The sequence below is a fragment of the Pholis gunnellus genome (genome assembly GCF_910591455.1).
Source record: "Pholis gunnellus genome assembly, chromosome: 22".
Taxonomy (NCBI): Eukaryota; Metazoa; Chordata; class Actinopteri; order Perciformes; family Pholidae; genus Pholis; species Pholis gunnellus.
In genome coordinates, this window is record NC_136549.1 from 15,250,999 (window position 1) to 15,273,550 (window position 22,552).

General features: G+C 45.2%; 1 protein-coding gene across 1 annotated transcript; it reads left to right on the forward strand.

Moving 5' to 3' along the window:
• The first annotated feature begins 127 nt into the window (after nucleotides 1-127).
• On the forward strand, nucleotides 128-19,389 carry ntn4 (netrin 4). The gene is made up of 10 exons (XM_079183662.1): nucleotides 128-499; nucleotides 1,921-2,474; nucleotides 7,694-7,972; nucleotides 12,014-12,140; nucleotides 13,147-13,332; nucleotides 16,826-17,039; nucleotides 17,227-17,321; nucleotides 17,721-17,789; nucleotides 17,890-18,063; nucleotides 18,266-19,389. The coding sequence occupies exons 1-10, from the start codon at nucleotides 454-456 to the stop codon at nucleotides 18,403-18,405; spliced, it is 1,884 nt and encodes a 627-aa protein (XP_079039788.1). The 5' UTR covers nucleotides 128-453; the 3' UTR covers nucleotides 18,406-19,389.
• The last annotated feature ends 3,163 nt before the right edge of the window (nucleotides 19,390-22,552 follow it).

Sequence of the window (22,552 nt, forward strand, 5' to 3'; positions counted from 1 at the left end):
TAAATGCGAGAAAAAAACTGCGGAGGAGAGGCGGAGCTGCTGCTCTCACTGCACAACCTCTCCGTCTCTCTCTCCCTCTCTCTCTCCGCAGCTCCTTAGAAATAGATCTGCGGGGCAGAGCGGGTGAACAGGCGCACACTGCGGGGAAATGAAACACGCTGCGCGTCCCGAAGCAGCAGACGAGCTGAGCAGACCCGTTCACTTCACCATCGGTCCTCTTCTCTCTCAGCGGGACATCGCACACCGTCCGGGACCATGTCGCTTCTTCACGAGTTGTTATCGGCTTATTGGATCGCAGCTGAGTGAAAGAGAAAGTCCACACTGGATTTGAAACCTACGCACTTGCCACCGCGGATGAAATCTTCGCGTACTTGATGTCCGAATAACTCCTCGGATTTTCTCCCTCTTCTTCTTCTTCGCATACCTCGGATTATTCCTTTAAAACACGGAGAGATGATGATTCTATTTGCTATCAGCCTGGCCGTGTTGTCAAATGCAGGTTAGTATGTTTTTTTGTTACATCAAAACATCCTAATTACAGAGTTATTGTCACTAATTCAACAATATGAAGGGAGAAGAGCAGGAATGCACAACTCGCCTGGATTTTTAGGCAATTTAATCTCTTGACTGGAAGAGTTTCACCTGAGTTGTTTTAAACACCTGAGCCCTCATCTATAACACGTTAATATATAATTCAATATCAAAAACTAAATTATGAAACTCAAGTCTCCATGTAAACCTCGAGGAGACGCAGAGCAGAGGAGGATATGTTTGAGCCTTATTGCTGTTCACTGGTACTATACATGCAAGAGTTGTGATTCATCTTTATAGATTAATAGCGTCCAAATTATGTATATCTAAACTCTTACATTAAATTCAGTTTAATACAACATCATTAACTCTTGTTTATTAGTTTATGTCATATTAATTAGCACAAAATAAAGGTTATTCAGTCTAAAAGGTTCCAGTCTTCCCCTCATGACCTCGCCACATACAGACAGTTATGTAATTCAGCATGAACTCCACTCTAACAAAAGAACATCCCTCCAGAAAAGATCCCTCAGTGCAAAAGTTCACTGATCCAGGCCCTAAGGTTTAATACGAGTCTATCTGTGAAGTCACTGACGTTGAGAAACAAAGCGAGCTCCGGGTTCTGGATAATAAATCCGCGTTGGAAGATGACACTGTGGCCCTCGGGGGGGGGTTGGAGAGCGTCTGGAAGGCGTCTGAATGCTGCTCATCCTCCACGAGCTGCCAAACTTTGTCTGTGTTAGAGTCCGCGCTGGCTGCAGGCAGGTGCACAATGCCTCTATTATTCCTTTTGCATAACATTTCCCATCAAGGTAAATCACTTGGCTTGTGTACACACACACACACACACACACACACATTGAGTCACTATTATTCTCAGCTCGCCCACAGACTCTCTCACATACTCTGTTACTTAGATTCGGATTTGTCTGTTTACTAAACTCTCCAAAACCTCCAAACCTGCTTATTAAAGAAGTTAAAATCGGGACTTTTGGACTTAAAAAAGTAAATTAACAACAAGTTACAACACAAAAATGTTCCTACTTATCCGTAGTCTGTCTTTCTCTGCCTCCTTCCTGCATCCTATCGAAGAAATAGTCCCGGTGACTTGTCCAGTATGTGATTTTGGTGCTATTTTAATGCCTCAATGCTGTGTATTTCAGTTACCTTCATTGTACTGGGATGAAAGCAGAAACCTCAAGAGACAGAAATCTCAAAATAGCATGGATAAATAGTACTAGAGGTGTGTGATTTGGGTGAACTGACCCTTTAAGTTGAGGTATAATGAGTGTCACGCCCACTTAACATCTTCTTTTCTCTAGAAAGCAGTTTAGTCACCTTATAGCACACATGTAAACTCTTTTTTCCCCCTCTCTCTCTTCCATGCAGGTCTGTCGGTGGAGGTGTTTCGTGCCGGTGTGGCTCCTCGCTGTGAGAGCCGGGCCTGCAACCCCCGCATGGGTAACTTAGCCCTGGGTCGCCGGGTCCTGACGCAGACCGTCTGTGGCAACAACGGCACCGAGCTCTACTGCTCGTACTCCGACCCCAACGCCAACCTGGCCTGCGACGCCGCCAAGTGCGCCAAATGCAACGCCGGCCTGCCCCTCCAGTCCCACCTGGCCGGGGCCATGTCGGACTCCTCCTTCCGTCACCCCAACACCTGGTGGCAGTCGGCTGAAGGGGTGGAGCCCGAGACGGTGCAGCTGGACCTGGAGGCTGAGTTCTACTTCACGCATCTCATCGTGGTGTTTCGCTCGCCGAGGCCGGCCGCCATGACCCTGGAGCGGTCGCAGGACTTTGGGAGATCGTGGAAGATGCTGCAGTACTACGCCGGCAACTGCAGCGCCGCCTTCGGGATGGAGGAGGGAAAGGCAGGCGTGGGCCGGGACGGGGCCGTCTGCACCGCCAAATACTCCGGGGCTTATCCCTGCAACCGCGGAGAGGTGAGGAGGGAGCCGTGTGTCCGTTCTAAATGACTGCATGTGACAGATGTGGCTCATAGCAACAAACCACAGCTCTACGGAGCATTTGAGCATCTTTACGCTCATTGTTTCGGTTCATTCTCACAGCTCTCATCAGCATCATTTCCAGCAACATGAGCAGCTGCTTTTAAGCAGTTTGCACATGCACCACATGTTCCCAGCATCAATAGAAACAGAAAACAGAAAGTTAGCAAGTAGCTGGTGGACATAGTGGAGCATTTAGCGGCAACAGAGACAGATGTTTTCCTCAGATATTTACCCCCCAAGTGACCAAAAGATCCGCTGACGCAGGTTTCAGGGTTGTGACACAAACAGAGGAGGAAAAAAGAGCACAAAGATGTAGCACTTTGTTGTTAATAAAACTGAATTAAGTTCTAGAGTCAAGTACACACAGTGACGTTTCTCTCTCTCAGTTTCCTCTGAATGTATTTGACCGTAGCGACAACAATTTGACTACCTGCCACATGTGCGTTGGTTGATCAGATTTGCATCAAGTCTTGGTTGATTTCCCACCATTTCTCGTCAAAGCAGGTTGACGCAGGTGGAAAGGAGGTGCGGATACACACCTGCAGTGAAACGCTGGAGGGGGGTGACGGAGAGTTTCCTGCTCAGCTTTTTTTTCTCCCTCTATGAATGAATTGTTAATTATGTCACATTCAGGTAAATCATAATACAAGCCAGTGCGCTCATTCTTTTCTTAACAAATGACTTAAAGTGTATCATTACCCATCCTACTGGAACAAATTCAGTCCTGTCCGCTGTAAGTCACGCAACATGCGAGAAGACATACAGTCATACCGGCTGAGCAGAATGAAAGCAGAGCTCATCCAGGTGGGGGAAGCTGTGTGTGTGAGTGTTTAATAGGCGTACTTTGACTGTAGCACGAGAGGGCTTCCTGAAGCCCATTGATGTTTAATTGAAGCAGTGTGTGTCGGGAGCTGCTCTGCAGATGTGTGTGGAGGCGCATGCCGAGCGTGGTGCTGCTCCGGACTCCCTGCAGCGCTCTCGTATGTGATGTGTGTCTACGCCCTCTTTTTGACGGGCCTTCTCTTCCACGACTCTTTCCAAGTATTCAGCTGTCAGTGGCCTCATTCTGCTGCTGTATCATAAATCTTTCTTTATGTACTTCTGCTTTTGTGCATATTTTTTTTTTTTTACATGATTTTCTCTCCACCTTTTTTGCTTGAGGGTGTGAAAAAATGGCTTCTTTTCTCTTCCGTGTCCCCCTCTCTCTCCGACTCTGTGCTTCACATTTTGGTTTGTGCACGTCTCAGCCACCTGTGCTGGGAGCGTGACCTCTGACCTCTAACCCCTTAACCGATGACCCAGAGATTAAAAGAGGTCAAGTAGCGGTCTGACAGACCTGCAGCTGCTGCTGCTCAGCTGTTCGCACTCTCTCTGCTCCCGTGTGTTTATGTTGTGATTGTACAGCAGCTATAATGACAGTTTAACAGTCTGTGGTCTGTGCAAAGTGATGACAACAAAGCCTTTCACTGTGCACTATGTATGAGTCTCAGGGATGCAGTTCCCCTTTTCCTCTGTGTTTCATGTACAAATATGCTGAGCGTTTATAATAACTAACTGGGTGTTTTCCAGAGCTTTCGGCTGCGTCTTGTGGCCTCCATCAGCGGATGGAGTTTGCTCAGCTGACATGGCGAAAGTATATGAACTTGGAAACAAAGAAAGTGTTAATTGAAATCTAAATCTTTGAGAAAACTAATAATACATGTTTTTTAGAACAATAAACAAATAAATGTACATCAAACTTACTATAACTTAGCACTGAACAGACTCAACAATAGTCTGGTGTCTGAGGATTTGCTGTTTTTCATTGTAAATAGAATTTATTGTTATTTTGCAACGTCCCTTAAACAAAAGAATGAAAATAATCTTTTAGTTCCAGCCTTAGGATCATTTTCAGAAAAATTACCAGACAAATGGTACGCTGAAAGCTTTTTGTGTTCACCTGTAATGTGCAGAAAAAGATGGTGTGTGTGTGTCTGTGTGTGTGTGTGTGTGTGTGTGTGTGTGTGTGTGTGTGTGTGTGTGTGTGTGTGTGTGTGTGTGTGTGTGTGTGTGTGTGTGTGTGGGTGTGCATGTGTGCGTGCTGGGTTTCTTGTCTTATTTATGAGGTCAGCTGGGCTGGAAGAATGTGAGAGTTTGTTGTAGAGACTGACCTCCTTAGGGAAGAGAGTGAGGCAGACCAGCCAACACACATATTCTCTCTTTTTCACAGTTCCTCGAACACACACACACACACACACACACACACACACATACACTTGTCCGTGCCCTTTCAGATAAACACATACAGTCGGCTTTCCGTCTGTCTGCTGGGAAGGAAGTGCCGTTGCTCTGATGGATGTTGGTACTGTTGGCTAGACACCCATCCCCCCCTCTCTGTCTTTCTCCTTCCATCAATGCCCATTGTGCCTGTTTACCAGATTACAGTCCACAGTGCTTTGATGGAATTACTCCTGTTTAAGCCAGACTTACTTTATTTTTTCAGCCTGAAGTGGACACATGGCCCACAGTGAACCCATTGCCTCAGGACGCAGGTGGACAGATTCCACACTAGACACAGCAGCGACAGCTTAAAATAGCGTTTCAATCTGCACATGTAAAGTCAATTATGGTTAACGGTTCCCTGTGGGGTTCCCTCCTAAACAAGTGCCAGTACAAATGTTTATCCACAGTGATTCTCACTGAAACACATGGTGTGTCCTTGGAGCCCCAAAAAACCCCAATGAAAGTATTTAGCCATTCATCATGTTTTGCTATATGGGTCTTCTTCTTTCCTGTTTTTGTTGGGTCACTTGTACATGTGCAACCTCGTAGAGTTTGAGATCAAAAAGTTTTCTGCTCCAAGAGGACTCTGTTTACTGTCATTTGAAAGAAAAAAAGTCTTTTAACTCAGAGCACGCTTTGCGTAGTAAAAAGAGAAGCGAAAATAAGAGGAAGACGACACAAATAAACAGCTGAATGTGCGCCGTATTATTAGTTTAGTCTTTTGAGCAAAACAATAGATTTTCACCATGACTTTGTTCTGATATTCTCACTTTTAACCCTTAAAATAAACACTGATAAATTCCTAGATTAGCTAAACTTGTTTCCATATTGCTTGGCTACATAAAACCCATTAAGGACTCTCGGGGAGTCTGACATTTACTCGCTGTTCAAATTAACGTAAATGTGGGTGTCGTCAGCGTATTTGCGAACACCAACATTCTGTCTCCAGCTTTACAGGAAAACTACGACGTATTATTACGTAGTAAGATCTCCAAGCAGTCCTGGTGAGGAATTTGTGTTGTGTAAAGGAAAAAACCGATGTCTATGTGCATGCCAGTGTGTGTGTGTGTGTGTGTGTGTGTGTGTGTGCTGGTGTTGCTGTGGTGTCACCGGGCTGTCGCGGGCCTTTTGTCCGGCCCTGAGTTATGTGAAGCTGGATCTCCGTCCCCGTCTTTGTTTGGCCCTGCTCTCCGTGCTCTCCCGCGGACCGGCGCCCCTCGTCCTATTTGTCGTGTTCTCTTAATTGTGGACCACAATGCTGTGACCCCGTGACCTTTTCCAACAACAGGGAAATTAATAGCGTTCCTCCCATCACACTCTCGGCCAGTCATCCAGCCAATGAGGGAGCCACATGGGGGCTTTTTTTGCTCTCATCTTGCGTCAACCAATGAAAACACACACACACTTAAAACACACACACACACACACTACTCGTCCAATGATATCAATGATGGCCAGCGACAACAACACACACTTTGTAAAGAGACACACTACCGACACACACATTTATTTCACAGCGAGAGTTGTGGCAGACACCACTCTTTCACCCCGACAACAGCAGTAGTGTTGGTTGCTAGTGGCAGCGATAGCCACAGCGATGGCAGGCCGCCCATAAAGGGATCTTGGATTTGAAGGATGTCCGGGGACCAGACACGGAGAGGGAGAAAGGTTGGGTTCACTCATTTCAGGACACCCATGGTCACGTGAGGACGTAGTCAAAGACGACGGGGGTGTAAAGGTCATAGTTTGGTGCACAAATGATACCAAAACAAACCCTCGTTAACGTGACAGATGTAGTGACACAAGAAGCATCAATGAACCTGATTGTGCAAACTGAATACGCTCGTCTAATCCGTTTAAATCACCGGGCTGCAAGAGAAAACAAGGGTTTTTTTGCTGTTAAGAATTGTATTACTCTTTTCCGTATTTAAAGGAATAAAGTAAATCAAGGATGAGGGAAACCATGAAGCCGACAAAACAAATCCACCTTCTGAAGGGAGAACTAACCCTGTGTGAGTTTGTGCTGCACGTTCAAGAGCCTCAAAAGGAAGAAAGCCAAAACCGCAAAGAAAAGGTATTGACCTGCCAATTTCATCTACCGTTCAAAAACTCAAGGGACACAGCTTGTGCTCATTCACACAAGACTTCATTATCTGCCATGTGTATTTGGCAAAATGAAATGTTGGGTTATAACATTTTTGTTGTTGCTAATCGCAGTATGTGGGCGAACGCCTGTATAGTGTAAAGTTTGATGCATCTGGCCATTCAAATATAGCTTTCCAGGGCCAGTCATTGCTGCAAACTCAGTTTTTGTTAAACATTTCATTGTTTGGAAACATCTCCAGAGAATCAATCAAGCCTGGCAGCTTGAATGTGGACCAGTCACAAACTTAATAGGTCCAGGCTGCAGCATTTAGGGGATCTATTGGAATATAACATTAATACGTATGTTTTCTATAGTGTACAATTAGCTGAAAATAAGAATTGCTGTGTTTTCATTACCCTCGAATGAGCCGTTTATATCCACATACGGAGCGGCTCCTCTTCACTGAGCCGTCCGCCATGTTTCTACAGTAGCCCAGAAGGGACAAACCAAACATCATTCACTTTTCGCGTCGGCCACCGTAGTTCTCCCACACGGTCGCCAAATCCTACACACGAGACCTCTAATGAATTGCACTCTTCTGCAACTACATCGCTAACTTCTTACTTCAAAATGACCAATAAATGAATAATGAAGTTTACAGTTTAACCATCAGAAGAAAAGACAGCTGACAGTCCAGGCAGCGAGTGGCACATTCCTCCAATCAGGTGTTTCCTTGAATAAGGAAAAATAAATAATAAAAAGGATGACAGCAGATCTCTCTCTCTCTCTTTCTCTGTCCAAACAGGTGATCTACCGCACCCTCCCAAAGTGGGAGTCCCTGGATCCGTTCGGGGTGGAGGGCCAGCAGCAGCTGAGGGTGACCAACATCCGGATCAGACTGCTGAAGAGGCAGTCGTGTCCCTGCCAGGCCAAAGACCTCGCCGCCGCACACGAAGCTCCTCCCACCCGCCACTTTGCCATCTACGACCTGATCGTGAAGGGAAGCTGCTTCTGTAACGGACACGCCGAGCAGTGTGTTCCTGCACCGGGCTACCAGCCCATCAGAGACCGCACCAACCATGTGGTAAGACAGGAGCATCGGGTCACCATGTGGGTTCAGGCCTTTGCACAACGGGGGGCGAATTAACGGCAACAAAATGCTAAATACCCGTCTGCAAATATTTTGGATCAAAACTATTTACAGTTGCAACACTTTTTCAATAAAAGGTTTGAATAGATTTGAAAAAATATGTTTTTAGAACTCCCCCTGTGTGTGTAAAGGTCTTAAGAGTTTGTTTACGACTAAACAAAACATTTACTATCAGGTCTACGGGTACTTTAAAGAAAATATCAATGCTTTTATTTCCAATAATGTGTATTAAGCTTGTTTTAAGCCTTGATGCTGTGATACTAATGCACCACACTTCCTTCCCTCCGCCTTGTTTTGACATACTGACACTTCTCTCACATATTTATCACGGAGTCATCACACCCCAATGGGCGGCCTTCCCACTTGTTCTGAGGAAGATTATAAGGCTGGATACTTACGGACGAAACAGCTCGTTCACTTTGTGTTGACAGTCGTCTTAATAACAGACTAAAGGAGGGGTGGTGAGGGAGGGATCGCCTTTCTCTCTCCTGCTTCCTCTGTTCTTCTGTCAGGTCAGATCAACGGCTTATGTTCCTGTTTCATAACAAACACAAGAGCTGTAGATATTGATTCAAGGGTTGATGACGGCGTTGATGTGTTGATGAAGGTGTGAACGGACGCGGCTGATTCGGTGTTTCAGAGTTCATGCTATTATCACAACCATCTCCACAAACAGAAAGTCTGTTCTGAAACAGGCTCGACTGGGAAAGTGAGAGTCAACAAGAAGTTTCCTTAACAACTTATAACAACAGTACGACATCAAGAAAGTAGTAAAGGAATTTTAAGGAAATGGACAAACATATTGTCACTTTTCAGACCCTAAAAAATTGCATTCTGACGTATTTGATCCTGATAAGAAGCAGATGAAGTGTTTGGTATTTCACGTGACAAATGAACGAGAGCATTCATGTGTTTTCTTTGCTGATACCAGCGTTTTTTTGTATTGAAGCTGCTGATAGCCGATTTATTGGACACAGTCTTTAAATCCGGCTATTTTCATGCCAAGAAATTCCAAGCGGCTCTACCGAGTGTATTCATCAGGATTTCCTTCTTTTGAGGGTAGAAAGTCCTCTGAAATAGTCTTTAGACCACATGGCTGTAAAACTCTGCTCTGCACGCCAGGATAACAATAGCACGAATAAAAATAATAGATCATTTTAATGCTAACACGTGTGGCAGATATTCATCTTTCATCACAAATATTAGTCCAACTGCTCCCAAGACGTAACGTTTGAACAGTAAATCCTTCTTAACCGCCCTCACGACATTACCTCAGGTCATCGTTCTGCAGTGCCCCATGCTGGCAGCATTCGGTCAACACACAGAAGTTATATAAGAGACTTTTACAGCAGTTTTATCAGCAGTTTGTTTTGCGTCTCTGTTTCGACCCAGAGCCGCCGTTTCTGGCAAAACCCAAACAAGCAGAGCAGCACGAGATGGGAGATGAGGGAAGAGATTAGTGATGACTCAGGGATGGAAGTATTCCTTTACTTAGAGAGAACTACAGTGGCCCTCGGGTAACGTAAAAACACTGAGGACTCTCTTTCGAGCCAGTGTTTGGTTTGTCCGTTCTGGGCTACCGTAGAATCATGGCGGACTCCGTGAAGAGGATCCTCTCCCTGTGTAGATACGAAGGACTAATTCTAAGCTAGCTTAAACACAACAAATCTTAGTTTAAGTTGGTTATACACAAAAAATAGTTGTGAATATTATATTCCATTTCTAACAATAAATCTCTCCTAAATCCTGCACACTGTTCCTTTAAGGAAAAGTACTCCACGACAAGTAAACGCCCTGCATTCAAATCACACGTACTTGAGTAAATATTAGCTATTTTTGGTTTACACTAAACATACAGTACGGTATTCTATTCTCTTCTGTTCATATGTGTAGGTTTGTTTGTTTGGTCTGCTGTGTGTTTAGTGTGTGTGTGCTTAAGCATGCAGTGTTTTGTCTGTGTGTGTGTGTGTGTGTGTGTGTGTGTGTGTGTGTGTGTGTGTGTGTGTGTGTGTAGTAATCAGCGGTGAAAGTGACCCTTTGATTGGTCGAGTCGTTGCTGCTCAGACACTGTGAACGTAGACCAAAAGGCCACTTTGTTTGTTGTTGTTGGATTATTTTGTGCTCCTGTTTCCCCACATGGGTTTTTCTTGCGGTTCAGGGTGATTACACTGTCTGTTAGTTTGCCACAAAGCCAACAGTCACACACATTTACAAACCTAATGACATCCAGGGACAACTACTGGAGCGTTGGCCGCAATTAGTCCAATTAGATGTGTGTTCTTTGTTTTTCACAAACTAACTGCCTCTCTTTACATCTTTCTGTGCCTCTTTACATCTTTCTGTTCATTTCTTTCACTTGCACCTCTCTTACATATTCACTTATTTGTCTGTTCTTCTTTAAGACGCACAGAGTGAACGTCTGTTTATTAGCAGTACTACTCGGCCTGTAAGAGACATTTGTGTGTTAGATCTTTACATTATTTCAGTCACAGGAGTAGAGACAACTTAAAACATATGGTATACATCACATGTTGTCAAGTTTGAATCACGTTCAGCAATTTAATGACACGAGACACATTGTTTTACATTTTTTTTTATGTGTTAATTGAATAATTGAGTATTATAAAATGGCAGTAGCTGCAGGTTTTAATGCGTTTAGCAGTCCATTGTGACCTCATTGTCTAATAATGGAAAAACTCAAAACATTATCCGACCCTCCAAAAGTATGTTTCTACATTTAATTATTCGTTTCTGATTCTACAGCTGCATGATTTTTCCTTTTTGGCACCGATGGAAGTTTAAAGTAACTGATATCATTGGCGTCACACATCAGTCCGTCTCTGCCGTGTCCCGTGGACGGTGGCGTTTACATAATTGCGTGTGTGCAGCTCTCAGTGTGTACATGTGTTAATTGTCCCGTATCACGGTATGGTAAACATGTGAAATGGGTTTAAATACCAGCTGTCTGGACCCGAGCCAGCTGCTGCCCTTTTCCTTCCCCTCTTGTCCATTTCTTCTTTTTCCACTCATTTCTCTCCACTGTTTTCCATTAATTACCTATTTTTTCATATTATTTTTGCGATATGTGCCATTAGCTCTCCTGCCTGGACCTCGCAATTGCTTCCCCCTATTACTGTGATTGAAACGCTGTAAAAGCAGTCATGTGTGCGCGTGTGTTCGCCTCTACATTGCAGGACTGATCTGGGGTTAGAGCACATTTGGCTCTAGTCTATAGCATGTGGATGTGTTTAAGTCTCTGCTATACGAGTACAGTGTGTTACTGTGTGAATCAGAGCCATCACACACACCGTGGGAAACAAATGCACCAATCTGTGTGTTTTTGTGCGTTTTCAGTTATTTTCCATGTCGATCAGTGTGTGTCTGCCTCTACAATCGTTGTATAACAGTGTGTGTCCTACATTACAGTTGCACGGTGTAACGCAAACAAATAAAGAGCTTCCTCAGATGCCATGCCCCCCCCCCCCCCCCCCCTCCTTCAATCATTATCCAGCATGCATGGCATTCCAGCTCACAGGAATGACAAGGAGATTGTTATTGTGCTCTCTCTCGCTGCATATTTGCACTCTTCTCATACACACACATACTCGTAAACACACACACACACACACACACAAGCTTTTCAGACCAGAGGCCCGTTCTGGTTTCCAGTGATGAAGCCAAACAATCAATGTCCATTCACTAATTTTCAGGCGAGGGAGTACGAGAGAGACTGAGAGAGATGGAGTGAGAGGAAGCGGAGAAGAGGAAGAGAAAAGGCAGAGACGCAGGGAAGGAAAGAGAGAAGAAGAAATGCAGAGTGTAAAATCTGAGAGGAACCCCCCAGCATGCTTGTCCTCACGTGGGAAACTTTCCTCTCCATCACACTGACCTCTTTGTTCCTCCCATCCTTCCATCTCTACCTCTGTCTATCATCTCGCTTGTTGCTAATGAGCTCTCCCTCTCTTTCTCTCTCAGGTCCATGGGAAGTGTGTGTGCAGACACAACACTGCAGGTGATCACTGCGAGCGCTGCACTCCGCTCTACAACGACCGACCCTGGCAGCCCGCTGACGGACTGACGGGCGCTCCACACGAATGTCGGAGTGAGTCGAACAAACACTGACCCACCTTTCCCCACCGAGGGAACTTAAAATTCTCACACAAGACCTAGAACAAACAACTGAACAGTAACCACCATTAATCGGTGCATCTGCATAGACAGCAACAGCCTGTAGAACGTGCATGTTGAACAAAGCATGATATACAAAGCCCTGATGAGGATTTAGGGGAAGAGGACGCTGGAATTAGCTGTAAAAAACAAGCAGCATACAGGAGAGTTAGGGTGCACCAACATGGCAAACTGGTGCAGGGAAAAGATAAAGTAAAGAGCACAAATTGAGCAAAACAACTTGCCATTTTGGACCATCAACCAGAAGGCATCCTCCTTTTGTGAAGCCAGTGCAGAAGTGCCTTAAACTTGCATTCTCTCTAATGTCCACCAGGGGGCGACTCATCTGGTTGTATAGAAGTCTATGAGAAAATGACTCTACTTCTCTCTTGATTTATTACCTCAGTAAACATTGTAAACATGAGTTTATGGTCTCAATCTCTAGTTTCAAGTCTTCTTCAATACAGCATGATGTTCATTTAGTCAATGATGGTCCATTTAGAGTCAAACAGACCATAAAGCAGGGTATGCTTTAGGGCGGAGCTACACAGTGATTGACAGATCTCTACCAGAGACGTATACAGCGTCTCTACGTCCCTCCACAGTCTAAATATGTTCACTTCTGTTCACTATCTTCTTGGAAGTTAAACTTCTAGAGAGTCATGGGTTATCAACGTAGTTCCTGCAACAAATATACATAAATCTCAAGCATCTTTTTAAGTAAGTTAGAGCTGCAATGTCAGCTGTAGAATACTGGACACCCAACAGTTACCAGTGGATTCCACTGGAGACCCACAGACACAGTAAAGCCTCAACATGTCCATAACAACGTCTCAAACCAGTCCTGCAGCATAATCTACTGTTTGATACTCTAAAAGCTCTATATCTTAGTCAAAAGCGACAGCGACTCAAAGTGTTGATTTCCTCCCCTCTCACACCAGAGTGCAAGTGTAACGGACACGCTCAGAGCTGCCGCTTTGACTGGACGGCGTGGCGTGAGTCCGGCCAGCGCAGCGGAGGCCTTTGTGACTGTCTGCACAACACTGAGGGACGTCAGTGTCAGAAATGCAAAGCCGGCTTCTACAGAGACCCCCAGAGACCACAGACAGCCACCGACTCCTGCAAACGTAAGACACACAACACATACAAACAGTTGCTAATCACAGTGAACATTGTGGCTTTTCAGATTTCAGTCTATGTGCATGAGATGAGTTCAGGAATTTCACTAGTAAATACTAGACGCAGGGATGTTGCCATGCCTTACATTTTTTTGCGAACCGCAACGTGTAGAACACACTATATAAATGTCATATAGCATAATTAATCATACCGGTGTTGACAAAATGTTGCTGGTGTGAATCATAACATCAAACTCATACGCACACCACGCTGGCACGGCGATCTCATTCTCACAAGGAATGCGGAGAACTGAGAGATCGCAAGCCGAGACGTGCTGGATAGCGCTGATACCTCATGGGCACCTGGCCCTAGGTGTGTGTGTGTGTGTGTGTGTGTGTGTGTGTGTGTGTGTGTGTGTGTGTGTGTGTGTGTGTGTGTGTGTGTGTGTGTGTGTGTGTGTGTGAGACAGCAGACGGCCCACGCTCCAGCGCAGTTTACACCGGAGTTAATCATCAGATGGTGGCATTCCTTCTTCTGACTCAAAGCTCGACACACAAACCCCTGCGCGTCCATCTCGGGCTTGTTTTGCCATTTTTCATGCGTGACTCAGAGCTGCAGTAGCTTCGGGGTAATCATTGGTAGTCGGGCGTGAGGGTCCTCCGTGTGTACGTGTGTGTCTGAGCGGCGTGCTGCCCTCCGGTGATGAGACAAGTCTTAAGTAAACACGCGATAGTCATCCATAAACACGCAGCAGTGGCTACATTCCCCGTCTGATTATGAGTCAGATTTGACCCAGTGAGCTCAGTCCTGCAGGTATGCTGGACTCACACATCATTTCTAGTGCGTGTGTGTGTGTGTACACACTTGTACAGCCATCTTTGTGAGGACCAATAAGTTTTAGACCTTCAGAGTGAGGACATTAGACGTTAGACACGTTAGAATTAGGTTTGGGGTAAGGGTTGGGTCAGGCATTTAGTTGTGATGGTTAAGTTTAGTGTAAGGAGCTACCCAATACATAATGTCAATGAGTGTCTTAAAGATAGAAGTACAAGGTTGTGTGTGTTCACGTAGGCGTATACATTGAATTTAAAACGTGTCGAATAAATGACAAATTGCACCAAAGCATTCAAAAACATATAGGAGGGACAATATGTTGGCTATCAGCCCAATTGTATCAATCCGAATTTGGGTGTCGTGCACATTTTATTTTATTTCTTTACATCAAGAGATCCATTTAACAGAAATACAAATATTTCTCAACATTTTAAAAACTTTTTAAACCCTTTAACCCACCAACCGCTACAGCGTTTCAGCCCTTGGTTGCATATTGTGGCGTCTCTTATTAGCATAGATTCAAACTCCTTCCATTGGAGCCATGTACACCAACATGATACAGCCTGATTCCATTGTTGTTCTTCAGTATTTTATTACCTATCATGTCTTTTCCCCATGCCAATTTAAGACCATAAAGTTTAGATGTGATAGTCATACAGAACAGACATGTAAGAGGGTTTAGATTTCAGGGATTGGGTGTCGTGCGTGTGGTTTTTGTGTAACCGTGGAGGGGTAATGATCCTCACTCTGACAGCTGATTGATGGACAAAAAAGGAGCGACGGCGTGCTTTGGAGAACCCCTGAGACGAAGGTACAGGTTGTGAAATCCCGCTGACAATGGAGGAATTTCCCTCCGTCGTGAGGAACATTTTTTTCATACCAGGCTCCGAGGGGCCCTGGAAAGAAAACACTCCTGTCAAGCTTGTACACACCAAAACTCTTTAGCAGGGGGGAAAGTTACAGTGTGTGTATATATATATTTGTGTGTGTGTGGGGGGGGGGGTGTTTGTTGTCTACACTGGCTGCTCAGGCAGGTGTCTTGTCATGTCTCACGAAGTTTTCATAGTCGGAGCTCCTGCAGCTCTCTTATGCACACATATTTACACAAAGCAGTCCTTGTGTAGTGACCCCCTTCAAATGCTCATAAACTCTCACGCAGATATGTAAACACACGCGCGTACCGAACACATCGTAACACGTGTTTTTCGGCTTTACATGGACCTCAGGTGGTGCTCGGTTGATTATTAACGTGTGGAGGCTGCTCACCAAACAATAGTGTCGATAAGGTCCTGATACACACATACACACACACACACACACGCAAAGATCTTGTCTAGGACATGTCTGGTATTTGTATATCTTCTGTGCACGTCTATGAAGTCTATAAATGCGATGTCTTTATGATTTTATTGATATTACACAGTTCGGTCTTATGATAAGGTTTATCTTATCTTTTTGTCTGATTAACCATCTGGTTCGGAGCTCAAGGAGGTTTATGTGACATCGTTGTGACAGGCTGAAGACAGCGGTGTGCTTCATCCCAAACCTAGACGTGTCATTCCTGCCCCCTCTTAATGAGGAATTCAGGAAATATAACATAACACTAACAATTTATTATTCTTTTGTCTATAAGATAATATTGAAAGTCAGCCATGATATTTTTTTGCATCTGCATATTGATAGATGTCCGGGCATGTGATATAAAAGTTAAGTAATGAATATTTTTGCTGTTTATCTGAACATTCCTCCGTAGTAACAGAGCCAAAAATACACTTGAACATCTACATCTTTCATGACAACTGGACAACTCGTGTGATACAATTTAAAGCTCCAGAAAAGCCACTAAAGGGTGCTCGTCAGCCCTTGAGGTGTTTTTTAAAAAGCGTGCAATCTTGTGAATGTATTGTTCTGTTTACAGCCAACAGAATTTACCATCACATGAGCTTTGGTTTGAGAAAAACACAACCTCCAGACTGTTTTTTTCTATTACTATGGTCAAACATTAGCATTAATAATTGAAAAAAGAAGAGGTGAGAGTGCAGAGTCATGCCTCTGGGTGTACAGTAAGTAGTTGGAGTCATTTACTGCCAGTCGAGCTTCAAGCATCATTAAACAGGAGAGAAAAGGCTGCAAACACCACCCCCTCTTTGTCTCTCCCTCCTCGTCTTCTGCCTCTCTCCTTAACCATGTCTCCCTCCCTCGTCCTCCCCCGGGACGGGGGACAGATTTATGGGGAGGCCCGACACCTCCCCCTGCAAAGGCTCCGGGTCTCAGTGTTGATAACGGTAGAAAGACAGCAGACAGTAGTTTTCTCAGACTGCCAGTGGAAACATGGGTGTGTGTAAAAGTATATTGTTTTTGGAGGTTGTTTAAAGAACACCCTATCAGCACACAATTAGAGGGGGGGAGAAAGCTGGAGAGGTTTGTGTGTGTGAGAGATAAGAAAAAGAGAGAGGCCTTTGTATTACAAGCTCCTGCAACAACACCACACAGACAAATAGAACAACTGATGAATGATGAAATACTCAAGTCCTGGTAATAAATTTGTAATTTACAGGTTAGCACACTGTCAGCTTAAAGACCTTTAGACTCAATGCTCCCAAACATGACTTTTTTTTTGTTCCCCTATGTTAACGACTTGTCCATACTACTTTTTTCTCTTCCCAGCATGCAGCTGTCACCCCTTGGGCTCCATGCCCTTCCACCTGGCTGACGGCTCACTCTGCGACCCCTCCAACGGAAATTGCATCTGCAAACCCGGAGTAGGTGGAAACCACTGCGACAGGTGCATGGTGGGATACTGGGGCTTCCACGAGTATGGCTGCCGTCCGTGTGACTGTGCAGGAGACTGTGATCCGTTCACTGGAGACTGCATGTTTGGGTGAGTAGTAAAAAAAACTATATGTAGATAGCGAGTGCCTTTCTGATACCAGTGATTTTCCTTTTCCCAAATCTTTGTACCTCATAGCAAAGAACTTATAATTGTTATGTAAGGTAACATGATTATCCACAGCAAACGGTCTGTGTATTTATTTGCAAAATGTGTGTGTGTGTGTGTGTTTGTGCAGCTCTGACCTGGACCTGTACAACTTAGAGGGAAACTCCAGCGAGCCGGTGAGGATCTTCAGAGTAGACGAACTCTTCTCTGCCCTACACTACTCAGGTGAGTTGAGACTGTGTGTGTGTGTGTGTGTGTGTGTGTGTGTGTGTTATTCATCCTCCTCCACAGCCCAGTGACCAAGCATTAATGGTTAAGTAATGAAAGTCATCATAGGGCCTTAGAAGGCGATGGAACAAAGACGGATGTGTGTGTGTGTGTGTGTGTGTGTGTGTGTGTGTGTGTGTGTGTGCATGGACAGTTTCCATGTGTCCCTTCTCTTAGACCCCCCACCATCGGCCTGTAACTGCAGCTTTCATAGGCACATTCCTCACTGGACACACACACTGTGCTTGCATTCTTAGGACGCCATGCACAGTATCTGAGACCACACACACACAGACACACACACACACCAGTTATGTGACTGATATTAATCTGTACCTGTGTATCCGTCTCCTGCAGAGAAGTGTGAGTGCAAAGAGCAAGCCCTGACCAACAGTAAACTGTTCTGCACCATGAATTATGCATACGGTAAGAATTTCTCACGGTTATTTCACTTGTGAAGGATTTTAATACCGCAGTATTAATACTGTACTCTAATTAATACTTGTCTTCTCCACTTGACTCCCAGTCCTGAAGGTGAAAGTGCTGTCGGCCCACGATAAGGGCTCCCACGCCGAGGTGGAAGTCAAAGTTCAGAAGGTGCTCAGTCAGAACACTAAGGTGAAGATACAGCGAGGTCGCGTCACTCTTTACCCCGAGTCCTGGACCGCACGGGGCTGCACCTGCCCGATCCTCAACCCAGGTCAGACTAGCACTCCGCTTCTCACACTGTGATTGTCTCCTTCAGTACTACTTTAACAAACACATCCCAGCCAATCAGAGAAAGTTCTTTGTGAGGCTTTTGTTTAGAGGCCAGTAACGTCGCAATACACCTAAGCTGTTTAGCCGCTTTAAAGTTGATTGAGGTGGATTAAGTGTCCCTGACCTTTGACGTCGTTTCTCAGGGCTGGAGTACCTTGTGGCGGGCCACTCGGACCGTAAGCAGGGCCGCCTCCTGGTCAACATGAAGAGCTTCGTCAAGCCGTGGAAGGCCACCTTGGGGCGCAAAGTCCTCACGCTTCTCAAGAAAGACTGCAACTGGTAGACGGACGGACACATGGGACAGCGATGCCTTGGCTTTTCTTGTCCTCCAGATGTGGAGTATTGAATCGCACAGGTCTGGGAGCAGGTTTTTTTGAACTGAGACGATCGAAACGTCCTTTTTATTCCTCTGCTGTCGTCCGGTGGGAGCTGGTGGCGGACTGCACCAGCCAAAAGCACCTGGGACATACTTTTATTAAGACGTTTCATGTCTCGCACAGTAGGATTTCTTCTGCTGCTGCGGCTCAAGAAATTGAGGAATTCAGCGCTTTGGCCAAGTGCTTTCTATTCCCTCTGGACCCGCTGACATAAAACTGAATCTCTTCCTCTCTGCAGCACTTTAGCCTAAGATGGACTGAGAAAATACGGACACACAAGGAGAGGAAGATTCAACACACACACACTAAATGACTCCCCTGACATGGACTGTGGATGCAGCACGTCCATTCCATATCCCAGTGGACACTCTTCCACGCATGTGTGTGTGTGTGTGTGTGTGTGTGCTGCTGACATAATGTGCGAAGCACCCAGAGTGACGCTGAACAAGCCATACAAGCCACTACAGGTGGTTCAATTTTAGCCAGTCCAGGTGTGCCTGTGTTGAAAGCGGAGCGAATGGATTTGACCCCTAACGTGAATGTATTTGCCCGTTTTGAAAATGTGTGTGTGTGTGTGTGTGTGTGTGTGTGTGTGTGAGACAGAGACGGAGTTTGAATGCAGAGGTATATTTACGAGCACAGTCCAGATTCAGTCCAGCTCTTTTCTGTAGGTTTGTGTACACTTTCAAAAACTGCCGTTCCGATGTTTATGATACAGCGTTGATTCATCTCGGATTACACTAGATTCAGAAAATCCTTGTTATTCCTACCTTTGTGCTCTTGTACAGTATTATTTGTATATATCTATATAAATATTATGTTCATCTTTCGCCCCTTTTGTTTAATTGTTTTTGTACATGGTAATATTAAAGGATGATTACAACTCTGTTCTCCTTTTGACAGTTTTGGCTCATTTCTATCAGCTGTTATAATGTTTAGACGATCAGACAAACAAGCCAACAGTTTTCCATAATAAGCTTTTAAAAACCTGAAACAAACGATGGACAAAACCACTGAAATTAGACTCGCGTTGTAATAACTTTTCCTTTAACATCCCAGCTTCTGTACTGTGACAGAATAGTAAAAGGAAAACTAAATTAAAGTTCCCTTGAATGAATTAAACTTTAGACAAATTGTTTTGGAAATGAAAACAAGTTTTAGTCTCCGGATATCCAAACGCAATCTCTTCCTGTCTCTCTCCATATTTTGCTTTTAGCTTCCAAGTACCACAAACGTTGGAGTGCGATTTTATAAGACCGGTGTGGCTCTCTATAGTCGCTATAGTCACCCAAAGGCTCCTTTTATTTCATAAATTTAAATAAATTAAAACATTTGTTTTTCATTTCACCAGGACTTAAATATTTTGCAGCTCTCTGTCTTTGAAACTATGTTCCCAGAAACACTCTCTTCCCAGATGAACTCTCAGCAACAGTTGATATAACTGCCCAGGCCTTGAAATGGACAAAAATATCCTTATCACCCGGCTCTCACACACACACACACACACACACACACACACACACACACATACATACACACTCTCCCCGTGTCCCTTCAGATTAAGTCATCCATCAATCTCGCTCCCAAAACACTCTCCCCTACATTCACACAGTGCCACAGAATGTAGACCATAACAGAAAGGCCAGGGCGCGCGTGCACACACACGTGCACACACACGTGCACACACACACACACACACACACACACACACACACACACACATACACACACTCTCTCTCTGTGTGTTTGGGTTTAGGTGGCCTGCGTGTCTTCCACCGCCTCCTCGCCCACTCACCGTGACGCGGTTGGCCGAGAGGTGTGGACACATTCCTGGCGCGTCGAGCAGCGCTCCACGGCAGGCCGGGTCAGAGGTCACTCACCTGTCTGCCGGCCTTGCCTCCTCAACGAGAGGTGAGCCGGAGCGGATGGTTTTGTTTTTTCCCCAGATAGCCTCTTGTACCCGCGTTTCCTCATTCACAGATTAGTGGCAGAGGGGTCACGGCTCCTCCTCGTTCCCGCCAGCCTGCTTCCAGACAGCAGGGGAAGGGGTGAGCGAGTGCATACGGGAAGAGGAATGTGACTGGAAGGAATGCCTCCGTGCCAGAAGTGGGAAGTAACTAAGTACATATTAATCAAGTACTGTACTTTGCGTACTTGTGCTTCCATTTTATGCCACTTTAAACTTCGTTTTCACAGGGAAAACTTTACTTTTTACGACATGTATCTCATAGGTGCATTTCATATTTTAAAAGCACAGTATAAGCATATAAAGTACAATGAATTGTTCAAATCTATCCAGTGCTTTCCATCCACTTATTAGGAGTTGGAGCGTCAAGATAAACAGTAATCCACCAGTGCCATCAAACCAACACTAACAAAGAAGGTGCAACGAGGAGAGTCAGTCAACGATGGATGTCGATGTAGAAAACAAGATGGGAATGTGGCATTTATGTATTAATTTGAGTCCACACAGATCTGATGTTATCATCTCTTCAGTGCATTTTTAAGCTACATGCTTCAAATTTCGGGTGTTTCAAATTGGAAATGTGCATAAAAAGAGATCTGAGTTGTTAGATTTCTATACTAGTTGAGTGTAGAAATAGATGGTTTGCTTGTGCAAAAATCTGCTATTAAAACACAACATATTAAGCACACATGTTTTCCTGCTAATACTTCTGCACCTCATGTCGGAGGTTGACTGCGGGACTTCCGTTCACTTTTACTGAAGAAAAGTACTCGAGTACTTCCTCAACGAACATGCAGACCTTCAGGTCGGTCGGAGGAAGGAGGTGGTTTATGTGGGAACTGGCCTTGAAGCGTAGACTCAACAGGGAGCCACAAACACATGAACCACGGCTCTCCCCTCTCTCTCTCTCTCTCTCTCCCCCCCCCCACTCATTGTCCCCAGATTGACTGGCCATTCTCAGCCCGTGATGGAGATGTCCTGTGGGGGGGGTGTTGCATGGTGTGGGAAACTAGTTTGATGAATGAGTGTTTGGCACGCTTGCACAGATGCATAGTTTGCTCCAGTATAGCGTATATATGTGTGTGTGTGTGTGTGTGTTATTGTAGTAATGACGAATACATGCATGTGTGTGTGTGTGTGTGTGTGTGTGTGTGTGTGTATACGAGTGTGTGTGCCTGTGTGAGCACAATGCCCCGCTTGTGTTGCTATAGAATGGAGTTATGGCCTTTGTCCCGTCAGCATTCTTGTGTTGCTATTGGCCGCGGAGTGCATGGCAGCTCCCGCAGGCTCGGGGACAATAACCCCCCCCCCCCCCCCACACACACACACACACACACACACACACACACACACACACACCTTCCACTCCTCTCCCTGGGAGTCACAATGCTCCTCTTCGGCAGCACCCCATCACCCTGAGACAGACAGACTGGCCCGCTATGGGTGTCACACAGCTCCAAGCACCCAGAGGTCCCGAGGGAAGCCGGAGGGAGGGGAACAAATATGGAGAGAAGGGATTTCTTCTCAGGGAGAGGAAGTGTGTGTTGGATAAGTGAGTCATGTGGTCAGTATTATCCCATCAGCTGTGATTCACTTACAGAGGAAATGAGAAGATTATGGCATAAAACCAAACCGAAAGAGACCTTCAGCTGAAAATATCCAGCCCTGTCCTCAGAAACCGTGCACATGTTCGTTTTCTTAATTGCACACACACACACACACACACACACATCAGGAATGTTTCTCTATACCTGCAGATCACCGGAGCAAGCCAGAACAGGGAGGGCGTTGTTGACATAGCAGAGTGATTGAGACGCTATCCCGCTGATTATTATACAGCCATGAAAACAAGGAACCTGATGTCATCGCGTTATGATGAAGGACCCAACGTGACAACAGGCCCTCGTGACAAGTCAGGACACAAAACAAACAAAAAACAGATTAAAACATCAGAGGCCGTCAAGTAGGCGATGTTAACGCGCGGCCTCACCGACCAGAGCAGGCGGGAGACGTGTTTGTTTACAGGCAAAGCATCTGTGTTTTCACCGCAGTGGCTTCTTTTCACTGACATTATCAAACCGCCGGCA

Coding starts and splice junctions, on each gene's coding strand:
- ntn4 (XM_079183662.1), top strand. CDS start 454: ATGATGATTCTATTTGCTATCAGCCTGGCCGTGTTGTCAAATGCAG. Junction 17,322..17,720: donor CTCTGCCCTACACTACTCAG/GTGAGTTGAGAC, acceptor CGTCTCCTGCAG/AGAAGTGTGAGTGCAAAGAG. Junction 18,064..18,265: donor CTGCCCGATCCTCAACCCAG/GTCAGACTAGCA, acceptor GTCGTTTCTCAG/GGCTGGAGTACCTTGTGGCG.